The 14889-nt window shown below is 55.0% G+C and overlaps 5 protein-coding genes across 5 annotated transcripts in view; 3 read left to right on the forward strand and 2 right to left on the reverse strand.

Annotated features, from left to right (window-relative positions):
- The window catches only part of C8A04DRAFT_23978 (uncharacterized protein), a gene marked incomplete at both ends in the record, with an annotated part of 1852 nt that extends 269 nt beyond the window's left edge, over positions 1-1583 (forward strand). Inside the window, 4 exons of the mRNA XM_062778908.1 lie at positions 98-912; positions 1003-1202; positions 1283-1509; positions 1566-1583. Coding sequence (XP_062641553.1) covers positions 98-912; positions 1003-1202; positions 1283-1509; positions 1566-1583 — 1260 coding nt within the window. The remainder of the gene's footprint in view (positions 1-97; positions 913-1002; positions 1203-1282; positions 1510-1565) is intronic.
- Positions 1584-1725: 142 nt separating this feature from the next.
- On the reverse strand, positions 1726-4501 carry C8A04DRAFT_33674 (WD40-repeat-containing domain protein; the record flags this gene model as incomplete). Its single annotated transcript, XM_062782555.1, has 2 exons — positions 1726-4282; positions 4371-4501. The coding sequence occupies 2 exons, from the start codon at positions 4499-4501 to the stop codon at positions 1726-1728; spliced, it is 2688 nt and encodes an 895-aa protein (XP_062641554.1).
- Positions 4502-5028: 527 nt separating this feature from the next.
- C8A04DRAFT_33675 (Septin-domain-containing protein) lies at positions 5029-6397 on the forward strand (the record flags this gene model as incomplete). The annotated part of the gene is made up of 4 exons (XM_062782556.1): positions 5029-5133; positions 5200-5362; positions 5436-5746; positions 5819-6397. The coding sequence occupies 4 exons, from the start codon at positions 5029-5031 to the stop codon at positions 6395-6397; spliced, it is 1158 nt and encodes a 385-aa protein (XP_062641555.1).
- Positions 6398-7186: 789 nt separating this feature from the next.
- Positions 7187-8573, reverse strand: C8A04DRAFT_23981 (branched-chain alpha-ketoacid dehydrogenase kinase; the record flags this gene model as incomplete). Its single annotated transcript, XM_062778909.1, has 3 exons — positions 7187-8074; positions 8141-8423; positions 8497-8573. The coding sequence occupies 3 exons, from the start codon at positions 8571-8573 to the stop codon at positions 7187-7189; spliced, it is 1248 nt and encodes a 415-aa protein (XP_062641556.1).
- A 1865-nt stretch (positions 8574-10438) lies between these two features.
- On the forward strand, positions 10439-14686 carry C8A04DRAFT_33677 (uncharacterized protein; the record flags this gene model as incomplete). Its single annotated transcript, XM_062782557.1, has 10 exons — positions 10439-10441; positions 10662-10818; positions 10887-11034; positions 11095-11557; positions 11648-12590; positions 12645-13294; positions 13351-13508; positions 13573-13999; positions 14052-14502; positions 14574-14686. The coding sequence occupies 10 exons, from the start codon at positions 10439-10441 to the stop codon at positions 14684-14686; spliced, it is 3513 nt and encodes a 1170-aa protein (XP_062641557.1).
- Between the last annotated feature and the right edge of the window lie 203 nt (positions 14687-14889).

Raw genomic sequence — 14889 nt, forward strand, 5'->3', positions numbered from 1 at the left:
CCCCCCCCCAAATTCCCATCGCATCCAATCTCGCCCATAGCTCTCCCTGTCATATATTCTTACACACATACCTTACCCACCCTACCCACCCCTACAGATCCCCCACCACATCCTCGCCCTCTACGGCACCGGCGCGTCCCCTTCCGCCCTACAGGCCGCCTACGACGACAACACCAGTTACCAACGGCCTGTCCTACCCCCTCACACCTCATCCACCACCACTACGGCTACTCCCACCGCACCCCCCACCTTCCACCCCTGGCCCTCCGCCGCAGCCCCCTACCTCAGCAACGGCACCTACTACCCCGACTTCCTGCGCTTCTTCCAGTCCGAGATCCGGTCCCACAACAACAGCTGGCAAGCGGTAGTATCCAAGTATCTCTTCTCCCCGGACAAAACCGGCGACGAGTTGTACACCCGGCTGTTTGCTGGGCTCCTGCACCCACTCATCCAGCTGATGTATGGCGTGGAATGGTCCCAGGAGGCGGTTGTTGCTGAGGGGCTGGCGCAGGCGGCTGTGCATGAGGGGAAGGTTATTGGGGAGGGGTATTTGCTGCCTGCTGAGAGGTTGGCTGCTGCTTTTGTTGCTGCTTCTGCTTCGTCTTCGACGTCTACTACTCCATCTTCCAAGGATAAGGGGGAGAGCATCGTGGATCTGCTGGAGGCGGTACGCGCAGACAAGGAGTTGGTCGGGTCGGTCCGGAACGAGGACGGGAATAAGATACGCGACGGGGTGCTGGCGCGGGCGCGGGAGAGGATGCTGGCTATTGCGGCGCGCGTGAGGGTTGTGCCGGAGGAAGGGGAGGTTCGAAAGAGGACGGCGGAGATGTTTGATGCGGCCGTGTTGGTCGCGGGTGCGGCTGCGTTGGTTAAGGAGGGGGAGAAACAGCCCAAGTTTGACTTTTTCTTGATGTGAGGTTTTCTTTCTCCCTTATCTGCCTCCCTTTCTCTACTTTCCCTGGAGGGCCTGTTTGCGTGGTGATGGTACTGACAACAAAAAAGGCACCACGTCAACGCGAGCCCCTTCTTTGTCACGCTCGTCCAGCAAGACTGGATCCCCGTCGAGGCCAAGGCGCGACTGCTGGAGTGGAAGATCCGCATGGATCTGCTGCAGTATGTAGCCCGGGGATCTCCTGAGCTGTCACTTGAGAAACTAGTCAACTATACGCCGCGGAAGCCTGATGTGGGGGGTTCACTGGAGGGTATGAGTCTTTCTCTTTAGTTACCGTCCCTCTTTTCTGTTGGTATTTGCTGTGATTATTCCAGGGCTGATACCCTCTAGAAATCGTTCGCCGCTTACATACCGTCCACGACGACGGACACGCCATCAAGCTCGGCCGGGCGGCTGTCATCTGCCGCGAGCTTTGTAAGCCATACGAGACAGAGGCTGACTGGCTCAAGGTCAAGGGGGACGACGTCTGGGAAAAGGTGTGCCATTTGATTGTCGACTCTGTTGAGGCGCCGGGCCCGCGCTGGGTGCGTAGTTGCGGGTTCGACGAGGCGTGGAAGGTAAGTTTGTATGCTTGGTGGGATTTACGAGGGTGTAGTTGGCTAACGATGTGTAGGAGGTTCCGAATTTGTGACCAGCTCGAGGTGATCAGTTGTGGCGTACATAACAAGTTTGTTTGGATAACGCTGGGGTACGTGGATGTACCAAAATTGGAACGTTCTCAACCTGTATTTTCGCGTAACGCCGGTAACAGTACGCCTGTAGTATTATGCCCACTATTCTAGCCCAATCCACTCTTCCTCACTCTCATCCTCCCGCATGATATCGTGTATTGTTACTTCCTTCGTCGAGGCTAGCGCCTTGATCCCATCACCCCCTTCAATCTCGCCCGTCGTCAACGCTGGCCTGTCCTCCCGGTCCGCCTGGCTAAGCAGGTAATCCACCGTGTAGACATTCTCGTCCGCCAGCCGGCGGATCTCATCCTTCATCTTGGCCACCGCCCGCGCCACTACGCGCAGTTCCACATCCACCTTAGCCCGGTTCGCCGTCAACCACGCGCCATGCTGATCGACCAGCGCCTTGATCCACAGCAGACAAAACTCAACATGCGGCGACTGCTCCGTCTGCGCGGCTACATACCGCAACAAGCGCGCCACATACACCGTGGGGAAGTGCTCCACGACAAGCCCGATGTCCGTGTAAGGGATGGCCTGGAACACCCGCTGGATGAGCCCGGCTTCGTTGAGCCGGAACGCCATGACTAAAGCTTTCAGGTAGTCGCGCTCGCGCTCGAGCACGGCCAGCGTCGATGCCGGCGTGATCTCCATGTTGAGGTCGAACGGGTCGAACTGCACCGTGCTGTCGAGGCTGTAGATCAGCAGGCCTTCGGTCGAGGCTGCGCAGAACGAGGTACCGCTGGGTGAAAAGGCCACGCCTGTTACCCGCACCTCGGGCGTCTTGCGCCGCGCTGAAGGGTCGCCGCGCTTGGAGCCGGGTAGGGAACGGTCAATGCGGTCTTCAAAGTCGGATGCTTCGCCTTGGTCGTCCAGGAGTCCCGTCGGCCCGGCTTCGGTGATCAATTTGCTGTTGAGGAACTCTTGCGTGCCCGAGAGCGACAGGTTGACGCTCACAGTGAATTTCTTGAGGAGCACCATGGTTGTGACCGAGTATAGGCAGATATACTTGCTGTTGCCGCCCGCTAGGAGGCAGGACCCGTCCATGCTGTAGCGAATTGTGTTGAAGCTCTTGGTGCCCGACACGTTGGCTGCCGATCGGCGGTCCGTAATCCTGCGCCCGCCCGATACATCGCGGCGCCCGTCCACGCCGGATATCTGCTGGGCTTCGGACACAGACCAGAACGATAGTTGGCCGTCTAGCGTGGAGATGGCGATTTGTAGCGAGTCGGGCCGGAACGCAATATCTAGGACGTCCGATTGTAGTTGTAGAGGTTCGCTGGTTTGCGTCCGGTCGAAGATGGACCATATCCTCGCTGTGCGGTCCCAGCTGCCGCTGACTAGCAGTCCGCCGTTCGGGGCAAACGCAAGCGAGGACACCGGACCTTCGTGGCCGGATAACCGGTCGAGTAATTGCCCGGTCTGGACAGACCAAATGTGAACATCGAAAGAGTCGATCGAGCCCGCGGCAACGACCTCACCGCTGGGGTCGACCGCCATGCAGGAGAAGGACAGTCTTTCGCCCGCGGTGAATGTCCTGAAATTCCGGTACCGGACCAGGTCCCACGCCCTGATCGATCCATCCAAACTCGCGGTAAAGAGTACATTGCCCTTCTTAGCAAATTCGCATGCCGTGATCCCGCTCGTGTGCTCGGTGAAGGTGACGATACAGAACCCAGACTCAATGTCCCACACTTTGATCTTGCCGTCGTCTGCCGTCGTGACAATCCGTTGTCCGTCGGGTGAATACACTAGCGCGTTCATCGAATCAAAATGCCCTTGTTGCTTGAGGATATACGACTCGGACTGCCATTCCCACACTAGAAGTTGTCCAAGTTTGGAGGCTCCAAATGCCAGCCACTCCCCGCTCTTGTTGATCGTCACAAAGTCGATCTCGTTTTGTGATATGCTCAGCGTATGGATCATGTTGAAGTCCGGCATCTCGTACAGCCCAAAGATCCCGTTCGAAAACCCGGCAACGAGCAAGTTGGACTCCGGGTGAAACGCAGCGCATCGGACATTGGCCGAATTTTGCATGAAATAGTGGCGGTTGACAATCCTCCACTTCAGGTCCGACTCGTCCACCATCTCGTCCTCATCCTGGCCCGGCCTCGTCGTGTACTGCCAGTCAAAGACCGCCCCGTCCTTGCTGACCGTGTAGATTGTCTCCTGGTCCTTGGAGAACCAGGCGCCCACCACGCCCTGTCTATGGCCTGACAGGACGGTGGGCGTGAAACCCTCCTCGGCGTTCAAGCTCCATATCCTCGCGGTCAGGTCCTTGGATGCGCTCAGGAAGAACCTCGAGTCGCTCGACCATTCGATATGCCGTACATCGTCAAAGTGTTGTGTGTGGGTGTGGTGGCGCACAAACGGCGCAAACTCGAGTTCGCCGGCTGCATCGGCGTCTGGTGTTGATGGGACGTGCCAGACTTCAATCTTCCGCCCCAATCCCACCGCGAAATGTCGCCCTGAGGGTGAAAATGATAATGCCGTAACGTGCGATTTGAAAGAAAAATGGTATAAGACAACCCGGCGGGGGACGTGAGTTAGAACGGCCTGGCCATCTTCGTCGATCGATAGTAGCAGGTTGCCTTGCGGGGTCAACCCGAGTCTCGCAATATTCTTTCGGTGGGAGAACGGGAGGGTGTACGACTTGTTGCTGGGAGCCATTAGCACATTATAGGTCTTTCACATCTCAATTGGGCTTGATTATCAGGGTCCCGTGGAGAGAAGCGCATTGCACGTACTCGACAAGATTGAAGACGGTGACCCTGTTGCCCACGGGGGAGAACAGGTGCGTTCCGTCGGGGCTGAACAAGAGATTCCCCTGGCAGTAAACGGTCCCCAGCAAGTTGGAGAACTTGAAATCTGTCTTCATTGTCGCCGCTGGTCCATATCTCGAGCCAAACACCAAGAAAGATGATCGGCCTGCAGCATGCTCCAATCACCAAAACCTAGGATCTCGCCAGTCCTCGCCGCCAAAATTTTGGTAACTTTTTAGCGGGGCCTCTCGGCCAATTCTTTCTCCTAGCCTCCGGGCTGCGTCCAGACCAGGATTGGCGTGCTCGGCAGGGACCCTTGGGTGGCTTCTGGGGAAAGTGGGTGGGAGTTGGAAAAGGGGAGTACGACCCACTTTGTCTTGAGTGGTTGCCGTGCTGCAGATGGCCCGTGCACGGCAGCTTCGCTGGTCTGGAAATTTGATGGGCAGCCAGCCAAATTCCCCTGAAGAAGCGCACAAGCTCCCCCCGACCCCGACTTCTTCGTACCGGTGTGAACTTCAACCCAGTACTCTTCTCTTGCTCCCACTACACCCCCTTCTCCAATTGTACGTGCCGTTATCTTGGCCGTAAACTCTTGATACCCTCATCCGTTCTAATTTCGTTTCGCTCCATCCTTAACTTCGAGATGGCTCCTGCCGCTGCCGAGAGCGCGTCGCCCATTGGCATTGCCAATCTGCCCAACCAGCGGCACAAGATTGTCGCGAAGAGAGGTGCCGCCTTCACCATTATGGTTCGGACTCCTAAACGATACTGCGGTTGTGTATCATGTTCTAGCGGGACTGACCTTTTTCTCTAGGTTGCTGGCGAGTCCGGATTGGGCAAGACGACCTTCATTAACACGCTCTTCTCCACCACGATCAAGAACTACGCGGATCACAAACGCCGGCACCAGAAGCAGGTCGACAAGACCGTCGAGATCGAGATCACCAAGGCTGAGCTGGAGGAGAAGTTCTTCAAGGGTACGCACGGGCAACTTGTTGAGATGGAGGGGTGAGTTGGAGTTGTGAGAGAACCGTGCTGACCCCCGCCTAGTCCGCCTGACCGTCATTGACACCCCCGGGTTCGGCGACTATGTCAACAACCGCGACTCGTGGATGCCCATTATCGAGTTCCTCGACGACCAGCATGAGTCCTACATGCTCCAGGAGCAGCAGCCGCGTCGCCAGGACAAGATCGACCTGCGTGTCCACGCCTGCTTGTACTTCATCCGCCCCACCGGCCACACGCTCAAGCCCCTTGACATTGAGGTCATGAAGAGGCTGTGCTCGCGCGTCAACCTGATCCCAGTGATTGCCAAGGCTGATACCCTCAGCCCTGCGGATCTGGCCAAGTTCAAGTCCAGGGTAAGATTTCGGCAGTACCTACCGTTTTGGAAATCCGTTTCGTGTTGTACTAATACGGTTTCACCTTGACAGATTCAACAGGTTATCGAGGCTCAGAACATTAAGATCTACCAGCCGCCAATTGAGGAGGACGACGAGGCCGCCGCCCAGCACGCCAGGAGCCTGATGGCCGCCATGCCCTTTGCCGTGATAGGTTCCGAGAAGGACGTTAAGACGAACGACGGACGTATCGTCAAGGGCCGCCAGTACTCGTGGGGTGTGGCTGAGGTCGAGAACGAGGACCACTGCGACTTTAAGAAGCTTCGGTCGATCTTGATCCGCACCCACATGCTCGACCTCATCCACACTACCGAGGAGCTGCACTACGAGGCCTACCGTGCGCAGCAGATGGAGACCCGCAAGTTCGGCGAAGCGCGCCCGAGAAAGTTGGACAACCCCAAGTTCAAGGAGGAGGAGGAAGCTCTTCGCAAGCGCTTCACGGAACAGGTGAAGATTGAAGAGCAGCGTTTCAGGCAATGGGAGCAGAAGCTCATTGCTGAGCGGGATCGCCTTAACAAGGACCTCGAGACGACGCACGCCCAGATTAAGCAGCTTGAAGGCGAGCTCGAGCAGCTGCAAGGCACCGCTGTTCGCAGCCACGGCCGCCGCTAGGGAACGACCGTTGCTTCGAGGTACTAACCTCCCGCTGACCGCGGCGTTTGTGTTGACTACCTCCGCCTCTTTTCCCGTATCTCCGGCGTTCATACCCGAGGCACCCTACATACGTTGATGAGAGCAGCGACTGGCCAACATATGGTTATTGCACCTCCCGCCATTTTTCCGGTTTTGTGTCAGTTTTTTACCCCTTTATACTCCCCCGTCCCGTTTGGAATTATTCGATAGTCGACGGGAAAAGCTGTGCCGTTATTTTTATTTTGGAGGAGACAAGAGAGGGACTTGGGGGATTATTGCCAGGGGCCTCGTGAAGGATTCTTGTGCTCTCGACTGACATACCCTTCTCGTCGTCCGATTTTGGTTCCCTCCGGAGTCGCGCCCCCTCTTTTTTCTATTTCGACCCTTAGGAATGATGTAATTTAGGCCGCCCCTTTCATGATACCAGATAATGAGAAAGGCTGCACCGTCTTGAAGAATATTGGGGCTTGGTGTGTTGGTGTTTTTGAATTATGACGGATTATTCTGACCTTTGCCCTGGAAATGTGACACCTGAAACGGCCCGCATCATCTGGAGATAGCCATCCGGGATATCTGACTAAACAGATGCGAAAAATGAAAAAGGAACAGAAAAAGAAACCCCCGACGAAAACGCCCGCCCGGAACAAAACGAAAAGCGTTGTTGTCCGTTCCACCAAAACGCCTCCTTCCATTTCCATCCCCTGTTCCCAAATCTCACGGATATTGCTATTCCCAATCCCCCCCTCCCGCCAACCTTCCTCCTCTTTCTTACACAGCATCCATAGTCGCCCTCGTCGTCAACTGCTCGTTCTTGTTCCCCAACTTGGAAATCTGCAAGAACGCATCCACGCCGTACCCTTCTAGGCTGTGCAGCGCTAGACTGCCTGCCCAGTACTCTGCGTAGACTCGGCTCAAGGGTAGACCCATGCCTAGGCGGAGATTGGGTGGGCGGCTGGAGAGGGAGGCGAGGGAGGAGTTTAGGTCTCGGCCTATTTCGCCGCCTTCGACGGAGGGGCTGCGGTTTTCGTGGGGGTGGTCGTCTTCGTCGGTGTTGTTGTTGTTGTCCGTAGTAGTGGTGGTGGTAGTATCGTCGCCTTCAAGTTGGAGCTCCTGCATGGTTGCCGCCATCTTGGGGACTTTGCCGAGGTTGGCGAGGATCTTGCCGCTGGATGGGCCTTTGCTGAAAGACCAGAGGTATGGTAGGCTCTCGCGAGGGATACCGCCTCCTTGGTCGGAGATGCGGATGATCACGTGCTGGTGGCTTTCACAGATGGTGACCTCGATGGGTGGTGGGAGCCGGTCTGGGTTTGTGTGTCTGTCCTTTCGGCGTTGGTGCTTCTCGGCGACGGCCTGGACCGAGTTGCGGAGGAGCTCGCCGATGATGTACTCGAGGTGGCTGAGGATATAGGGGAAGTTGGCGTCGAGGTGGCCGTTGATGCGGATCTCCGGGAGTGCCACGTCCGGTCCGTAGGAGCGCTGTAGAATCTCGCGGACGGCATCGCCGCAGCGGATTACCACGTCCTTGGCGACACATTTCAGGAAGACCTGGCCGATGAACTCGGATTCGGAGAGGCGGGCTCCTGGGGAAAACCAGGGCGCGTGGAACGTTTCGGTTAGGGCGAGATGCTGTTCGGCAATGACACGGCGAGAAATACGCTGCATAGGTGGTGTTAGTGAGCAAAGATTTTATGACTTGAGAACTATAGTCGAGGGGGCACCAACGGATCGTAGGATCGTGTTCATGAATTTGTCCAACTGCGCTGGGTCCATGAGCCCATTACTTTCCAAAATGCCCATTGCCAGTTTGGGGATCACAGTCAAGTGGGCCTTGAGCATGGATTGGATCGTCTTGCACAGGCGATCATTATCGTCAGGCGTTTTGATCTCTTTCACTTTCCGAAAAGTGTCGAACGCAGTGTAGTACAGGTCGTAGACCTCGTTAAAGTGGGGGTTCGTGACGACGACATATGGCAGCTGTTGCATATCACGGATCCGGTGGGCAATTCTAACGACGTGTAAGTCAGTATTATGCCTCGACCTCTGAAAAGCTGTGATCGATATCACTGGCACAAACTTACCGAGTCGGGAGCTCGGTGCGGACATAATTGGCCGAGCTGATCAGCCTCGATTCTGTCAACGAGCGGCCGAACACCATGAGCTGGCGGAGACTGATCGGACGAGCTTCCCTCGCAACCCACCTATAACGGAACGTGAGCAATCATGTCGTTGAGAATTGATTCGTGGCTTCATGCCATATCTATTCAACTTACTCGTCTAGAACGGAAACAGGCCGCCATTTAGGGCTATGTTGAGCAACGTTATGTGAACATCGCACCGTTGATTTCAAAGGATGAGTCGACAAATGCGCCCCTGCTGCCATGTCTGACCGTCTGAAGCTGAAGCTCGTCAACCGGGCGGATGCCGAGACATGATGCATCGAAAAGCGCCGCATCCCGCTGCCGCCATGCGTGGAAAAGAAAAACGCAACTCGGCCTTAATCGTACAAAAAGAGTGCTTGGTGTTTCACGATGACTGGTGGAAGGGGCGCCCTGGAGATTTGTTGCCTCGACGGCAGATGGATTGGCAAAGGTTTACCGAGTGTCTCAGGGATGAGAGTAACAAGTGAGGTTAGGTAGCATCGGTAAATATATCTGCACGAACGATAGGTAACCTATCCCGCTACGGTGACTCAATTACACCATAGCACTCATCCATCAGCGATGCCGTACTCGAAGGCCCTAAGGAAGACAAGGTTGCATGCTTGGTGTCTGCGATATCGCACCCAATAGACCTACCTAGCTCGGTTGCCCGATGCTCGCAGCGCGCGTCCGACCTACCTACCCCACACATTGTTGCGAGCAGGGCGCTCGCATGTGCGCAGAGCGGGGACGAACACGCTCTGATGAGAACTCAAAAACCCCCTGAGCCCCCCGGGCAACAGAGTAGCTAGGGTGGTCGAGTCATCAGCGACATCCCGGCTTTCAAGGCAACCTGGAAATTCTCACACATGTTGCTCCCTAGCAAGCCCGTCGAGGCATGAAATTTTCTCTTCCACGGGGGATGCAGCATTATAGCTAGTACTCTTTAATCACTGACCACAATAGTACAACCGTCGATGAAACCCTAGACGCGTACGGAATACCTACGGGAACGCCGCCGTTCCCCTTGAAAAGTCTTGTCGTTGTGCTGCTTTGGGAGTTTGCAACGAGGAAGCAAAGCGGGTTTCCTCACAGCACAGAACCTGGGCTGGAATGCTTGATCAACATTAGTTCCGGTACTAAGTAGTCCGCTGGAATCGGGACCCAGGTGCTCTTGTTCCCGAGTCTTGAAAATCACCGCCCTCAAGCTGCACAATGTTTCCATGTATGCTTAACAAAAAATCAATTTCGATCCTTGATCACTCCTCGAATTTTTTTTGATCCAACATGCCCCCTAGCTTCCTTCTCACACGGTCGCATGGCCACCCGCAGCGGTACCCCACGTCATTGGAGGGGTGCGTGTCGATGGAAGCGCCGTCGCCCGAGCGATAGTGTGCTAACAGGGTACCTAATGCCATTGTTCCCACCGCCTTAAAATGCAGATAAAGAAGTTCCCGCTAACATTTCGAGGCTCCAGGTACCCCACATGAAGTGGTGCGTAAAGGCAAATGCTGCTGCGTGCGTTTCGCTGCGCCATCTTTCCAAGCAACACCAGCACAGAGTGGGCACTTCGTCTGGTTCGCTCGGTTTCCTTTGACACCCTCCTTTTGAAGGTTGACTTGTTTGCTTGTTGTCTTGCCGGGCTCACCTTCCTTACAACCTCTCCCCTTCGCCCCTCAAAACATCTAGTGGCCTCTGAAGGCCCATCACGAGTCTTTTAATCGGCCTTTCCCCCAATTTGCCCCTCCAAGCGGCCTATTGCCGGATCGGCCGACCAGTGGCCTTGACCCAGTTCCATCCTTCGTGCAGAAGGAGCCCCCCGACTTGACTTGCCATCGCCGGCCTCCAACCTTCCAGTAAATACACGGTTACTCCCGCTAGAATGGTGAGTCGCTTCAGCAGACGCCGATTCGGCCCGCGACAGTTTCTACCTCCCAACTCGCTCTCTTGCCCCGCCTGCTTTTCTCCTTCAAGTCCGCCCTGCGACAACTCCCCCTAGAACCGTTGGCGTTAGAACTTGAACTAGCCGGCATCCTCCTCCCACCAACCCCAATATGAACGGCTCTTCCTCCTCAAGTACCCCCCGGACTAACATCGCCCTCCAGGATGAGAATCAAAACCCCGAGGCTGCGTCGCCTAACACCGTGATGGTCGACGCGCCCGAGGAACCCCTCGTCGAAGCGAACGGCACTGAAGCCGAGGATGCCTCCACCGACAACCCCGAAACCGTGGAGACTGACACCCCCCTTCTCGCAAACGACTGTACGTTTCCCAGCCACAAAGCTCGTTCCCGCCGACGATTACCCCCCGCACGCGCTGACCCGTCCTAGATGAGGCCATGAAGCAGCATGTGCTCCCACCGCTGGTAGAAGAGCCAAAAATCATAGAAGATCAGGTCCACACATGGTCTGTGGAAGGTTGGCGTGCACTTTTGAAGAAGGAACATGGCCCGCTATTCCACGCCGGCGGCTACCCATGGTTCGTGGTATCCGTATAACACCACATCTCTACTATGGGGTTTGACTAACACTACAATAGGCGGATTTTGTTGTTCCCATTCGGCAACAACGTTCTCGATCAGTGCTCGATTTACCTGGAACATGGATTCGAAGCAAACAACGTTCCCGACGACTGGAGCTGCTGCGTACAGTTTGCGCTTGTACTATGGAACAAGAACCACCCGAATATCCACTTCCAGCATTCTGCCCACCATCGCTTCACAAAAGAGGAGAGCGATTGGGGTTTCACAAGATTCCTCGAAACACGGAAAATGTTCAACACGGTTTGGGAAAACGCCGATCGGCCTCTCATCGAAAACGATTGCGCCAACATCAGCGCATATGTCCGGGTTGTGGAGGATGAGACGGGCGTCTTGTGGCATAACTTCAACAACTACGACTCTAAAAAAGAGACGGGTTACGTTGGCCTTAAGAATCAGGGCGCAACTTGCTACCTCAACTCCCTCCTCCAATCACTATACTTCACAAACGCCTTTCGGAAGGTTCGTGCTCCCCCCCCTTCACCCCTCGCCCCGGACCGTCTTCTCTGGCCGGAATGGACGTTGTTTTGGGCAAGCTAACTATTGTCATAGGCCATCTATCGTATTCCTACAGAGGAAGAGGAGAGCATGAACAACAGCGCTTACACATTACAACGACTCTTCTATCAGTTGCAAACATCACCAGCGGCTGTGGGAACTGCGGAGCTGACCAAGTCCTTTGGCTGGGAAACACGCCACATTTTTGAGCAGCAAGACGTACAAGAGCTTTCTCGGAAGCTCATGGAACGCATGGAAGAGAAGATGAAGGGCACTGAGTTTGAGAAGGCACTGCCCCAGATGTTCAGTGGCAAGATCAAGACGTACATATCTTGCATCAACGTCCCTTACGAATCGAGCCGGATCGAAGATTTTTGGGACGTTCAACTCAACGTGAGCGGCAACGAGAACCTTCTCGACAGCTTCCAGGACTACATCCAGGTCGAAAAGCTTGATGGAGAGAACCAGTACTTCGCTGGTGACCAGTACAAGCTCCAGGACGCCAACAAGGGCGTTATCTTCCAGGGGTTTCCTGACGTATTGCATCTACAGCTGAAACGCTTCGAGTACGATATTCAACGCGACGCCATGATGAAGATCAACGATCGTTACGAGTTCCCGGAGGAATTTGACGCTTCGTTGTATCTGGATAAGGAGGCGGATAGGTCGGAATCCTGGGATTACCAGCTGCACGGTGTGTTGGTCCACAGTGGTGACCTTAACGCTGGCCACTACTATGCCTTCATCAAGCCGAACAAGGAGGGCTGGTGGTACAAGTACGACGACGATAAAGTTACCAAGGCTACCAAGAGGGAGGTCTTGGAGGAGAACTTCGGTGGCCCGATCAAGTTGCCGAACGGGCAAGCGCGGGCCGCCGGTAGCAAAAAGGGACCCGTCATGAGACCTAACAGTGCGTACATGTTGGTGTACATCCGGAAGTCTAAGCTCGACAAGGTGCTCTGCCCCGTCACCGAGGAAGACACCCCCGAGCATCTCCGTAAGTCTGATGATCCGCGAGCGATGTAGTATGGTGGAGACTGACACCTTACAGAGAGGCGATTTGAGGAGGAATACGTCGCCCGGGAAGCACGGCGCAAAGAGAGGGAAGAGCAGCATCTCTACCTTGGCGTGAAGGCTATTACCGAAGCGACCTTCCAGCAGCATGGCAGCACTGACCTCACCAACTTTGAAGCGACTCCCGAGGAAGATCCGGCAGCACCCAGGTTTTACCGCCTCCTCCGGACTGCGACGATGCAAGAACTGGTCGATCAAGTTGCGGCGGATATCGGCCAAGACCCGAAGCGAGTGAGACTTTGGATCATGGTCAACCGGCAAAACAAAACCATCCGTCCGGACCAACCTGTGATGGATCTTAGGCCGACGGTTGAAGAAACATACAACCGTGCAGCAGCCCACCGTGATCAGGCCTTACGAGTGTGGGTTGAGGTTGCCGAAGAGGTCAATGCCTCCGGGGCCGCTGTTTGGCCGACATACGGGCCCGGGTTAGCCAACGGTGTTGTGGTTAAGAATGACCTCATCTTGCTTTTCCTGAAGCATTTCGATGCTGAGGCCCAGGAGTTGAAGGGCGTTGGACATGTGTACGTCAGTAAAGAAAAGAAGGTTGAAGAGTTGATCCCTACCATCATGAAGAAGATGGGATGGGAAAAGCTCTCCAGCGACGAGCGGATCCAACTATGGGAGGTAAGAACGATACGCGCGCATTCCTCGTGGACAAAGTTCTGACTATATTCTTCTAGGAGATCAAACCCAACATGATTGAGAACCTCAAAGGAAAGCAGTCTCTTAAGGCGGCGGAGCTCCAGGATGGTGACATCGTGTGCTTCCAGCGAGTACAAGATCGGAAATCAAGGTTGGGGTTGACCGAAAAGGCTGACAAACAGGCCGCTGAGGAAGCGTAAGTTTCTGTACCCTTGAATCTGTTCTCCGTCAGCGCGGCGATTCTGACGCTCTTATCCTAGGAAATCCTCTGATCGCTTTGATGACGCCCGGGAATATTACGATTTCCTCCTCCACAAGAAAAACGTCATGTTCCGAGCGCATCCACAGAGATGTGATCCAGACGCATACCCAGCGTTTGACCTGCTTCTGAACTCGAAGATGACCTACGATGGGTTGTCAGAGAAGGTTGGCGAAAAGCTGGGCGTTGACGGCACACACCTCCGGTTTTACACGGTTAATGCCAGTTCCAACAATCCGAGGACGGCCGTGAAACGAAACCAGAATCAACTGCTACAAAACATCCTTGTGCCTGCCGGCTATGGCCAGCTGAACATGAACCAGCGCAGCGATGCGTTGTTCTTCGAGGTTCTGGACATGAGCCTTGCCGAACTTGACACCAAGAAGAGCATCAAGCTTACGCTTCTGAGCGAAGGAATCACAAAAGAGGTACGTTGCTGGAGGCAAATTCTACGGCTTGCCATGACTAAAACTGTTTTAGGAGCAACATGATGTTCTTGTTTCCAAGAACGGCCTAGTGGAGGATCTCATCGTCTCTCTGATCAAAAAGGCCAAGATCTCTAGTGAGGAAGAGGCCGGGCCGGTTCGGATCTATGAGATAAGCAACCACAAATTCTTCCGGGAACTCGAGCGCAACTACCCCGTCATCAGTATCAACGACTACACTACAGTGATCGCTGAACGGATAGCACCCGAAGAGGCTGAGGTGAATAAGGATTCAAACCACTTCATATCGGTATTCCAATTCCATGGCGAACCTAGCAGGGCACATGGCATCCCGTTCCGATTCCTTCTTAAAGAAGGCGAGTTGTTTTCCGAGACCAAGAAGCGGCTGGAGAAGCGGACGGGGCTCAAGGGCAAGAGTTTCGAGAAGCTCAAGTTTGCTGTGGTCCGGAGGGCACAATTTTCGAGGCCGCAATATTTGACAGATGGTGAGTACTCCTTGGACCCTGTTGGGTATAAGAGGGCAACTGGACCCGAAACTGACTTATTTTATTTACAGAGGACATCCTTTGGGATGTGGCGACGAATGCGGACGATTGCCTAGGATTGGATCACCCAGACCGGACAAGGTCAGTTAGAAACGGTGCCGGGGACCTGTTTCTCAAGGGCTAGGCTGAGCCCCGGCAGGTCGGTACGGGGATCCGGGGGGGTTCTATGGGAGTGTACATCATTTCAGCGGGTTACCGGCTTCCTGCATTGTGTATCTCGTTATATCATGGCGCCTGGCAAGCGGATTTGGTTCGTTAGCCAAAAGCGGTCGGTAGTGGTACCCTTGGTTGGGTGACCCTGGGATGCAGTTTTCCCTTGGTAACTTT

Source organism: Dichotomopilus funicola (genome assembly GCF_033296635.1).
Source record: "Dichotomopilus funicola strain CBS 141.50 unplaced genomic scaffold C8A04scaffold_1, whole genome shotgun sequence".
Taxonomy (NCBI): Eukaryota; Fungi; Ascomycota; class Sordariomycetes; order Sordariales; family Chaetomiaceae; genus Dichotomopilus; species Dichotomopilus funicola.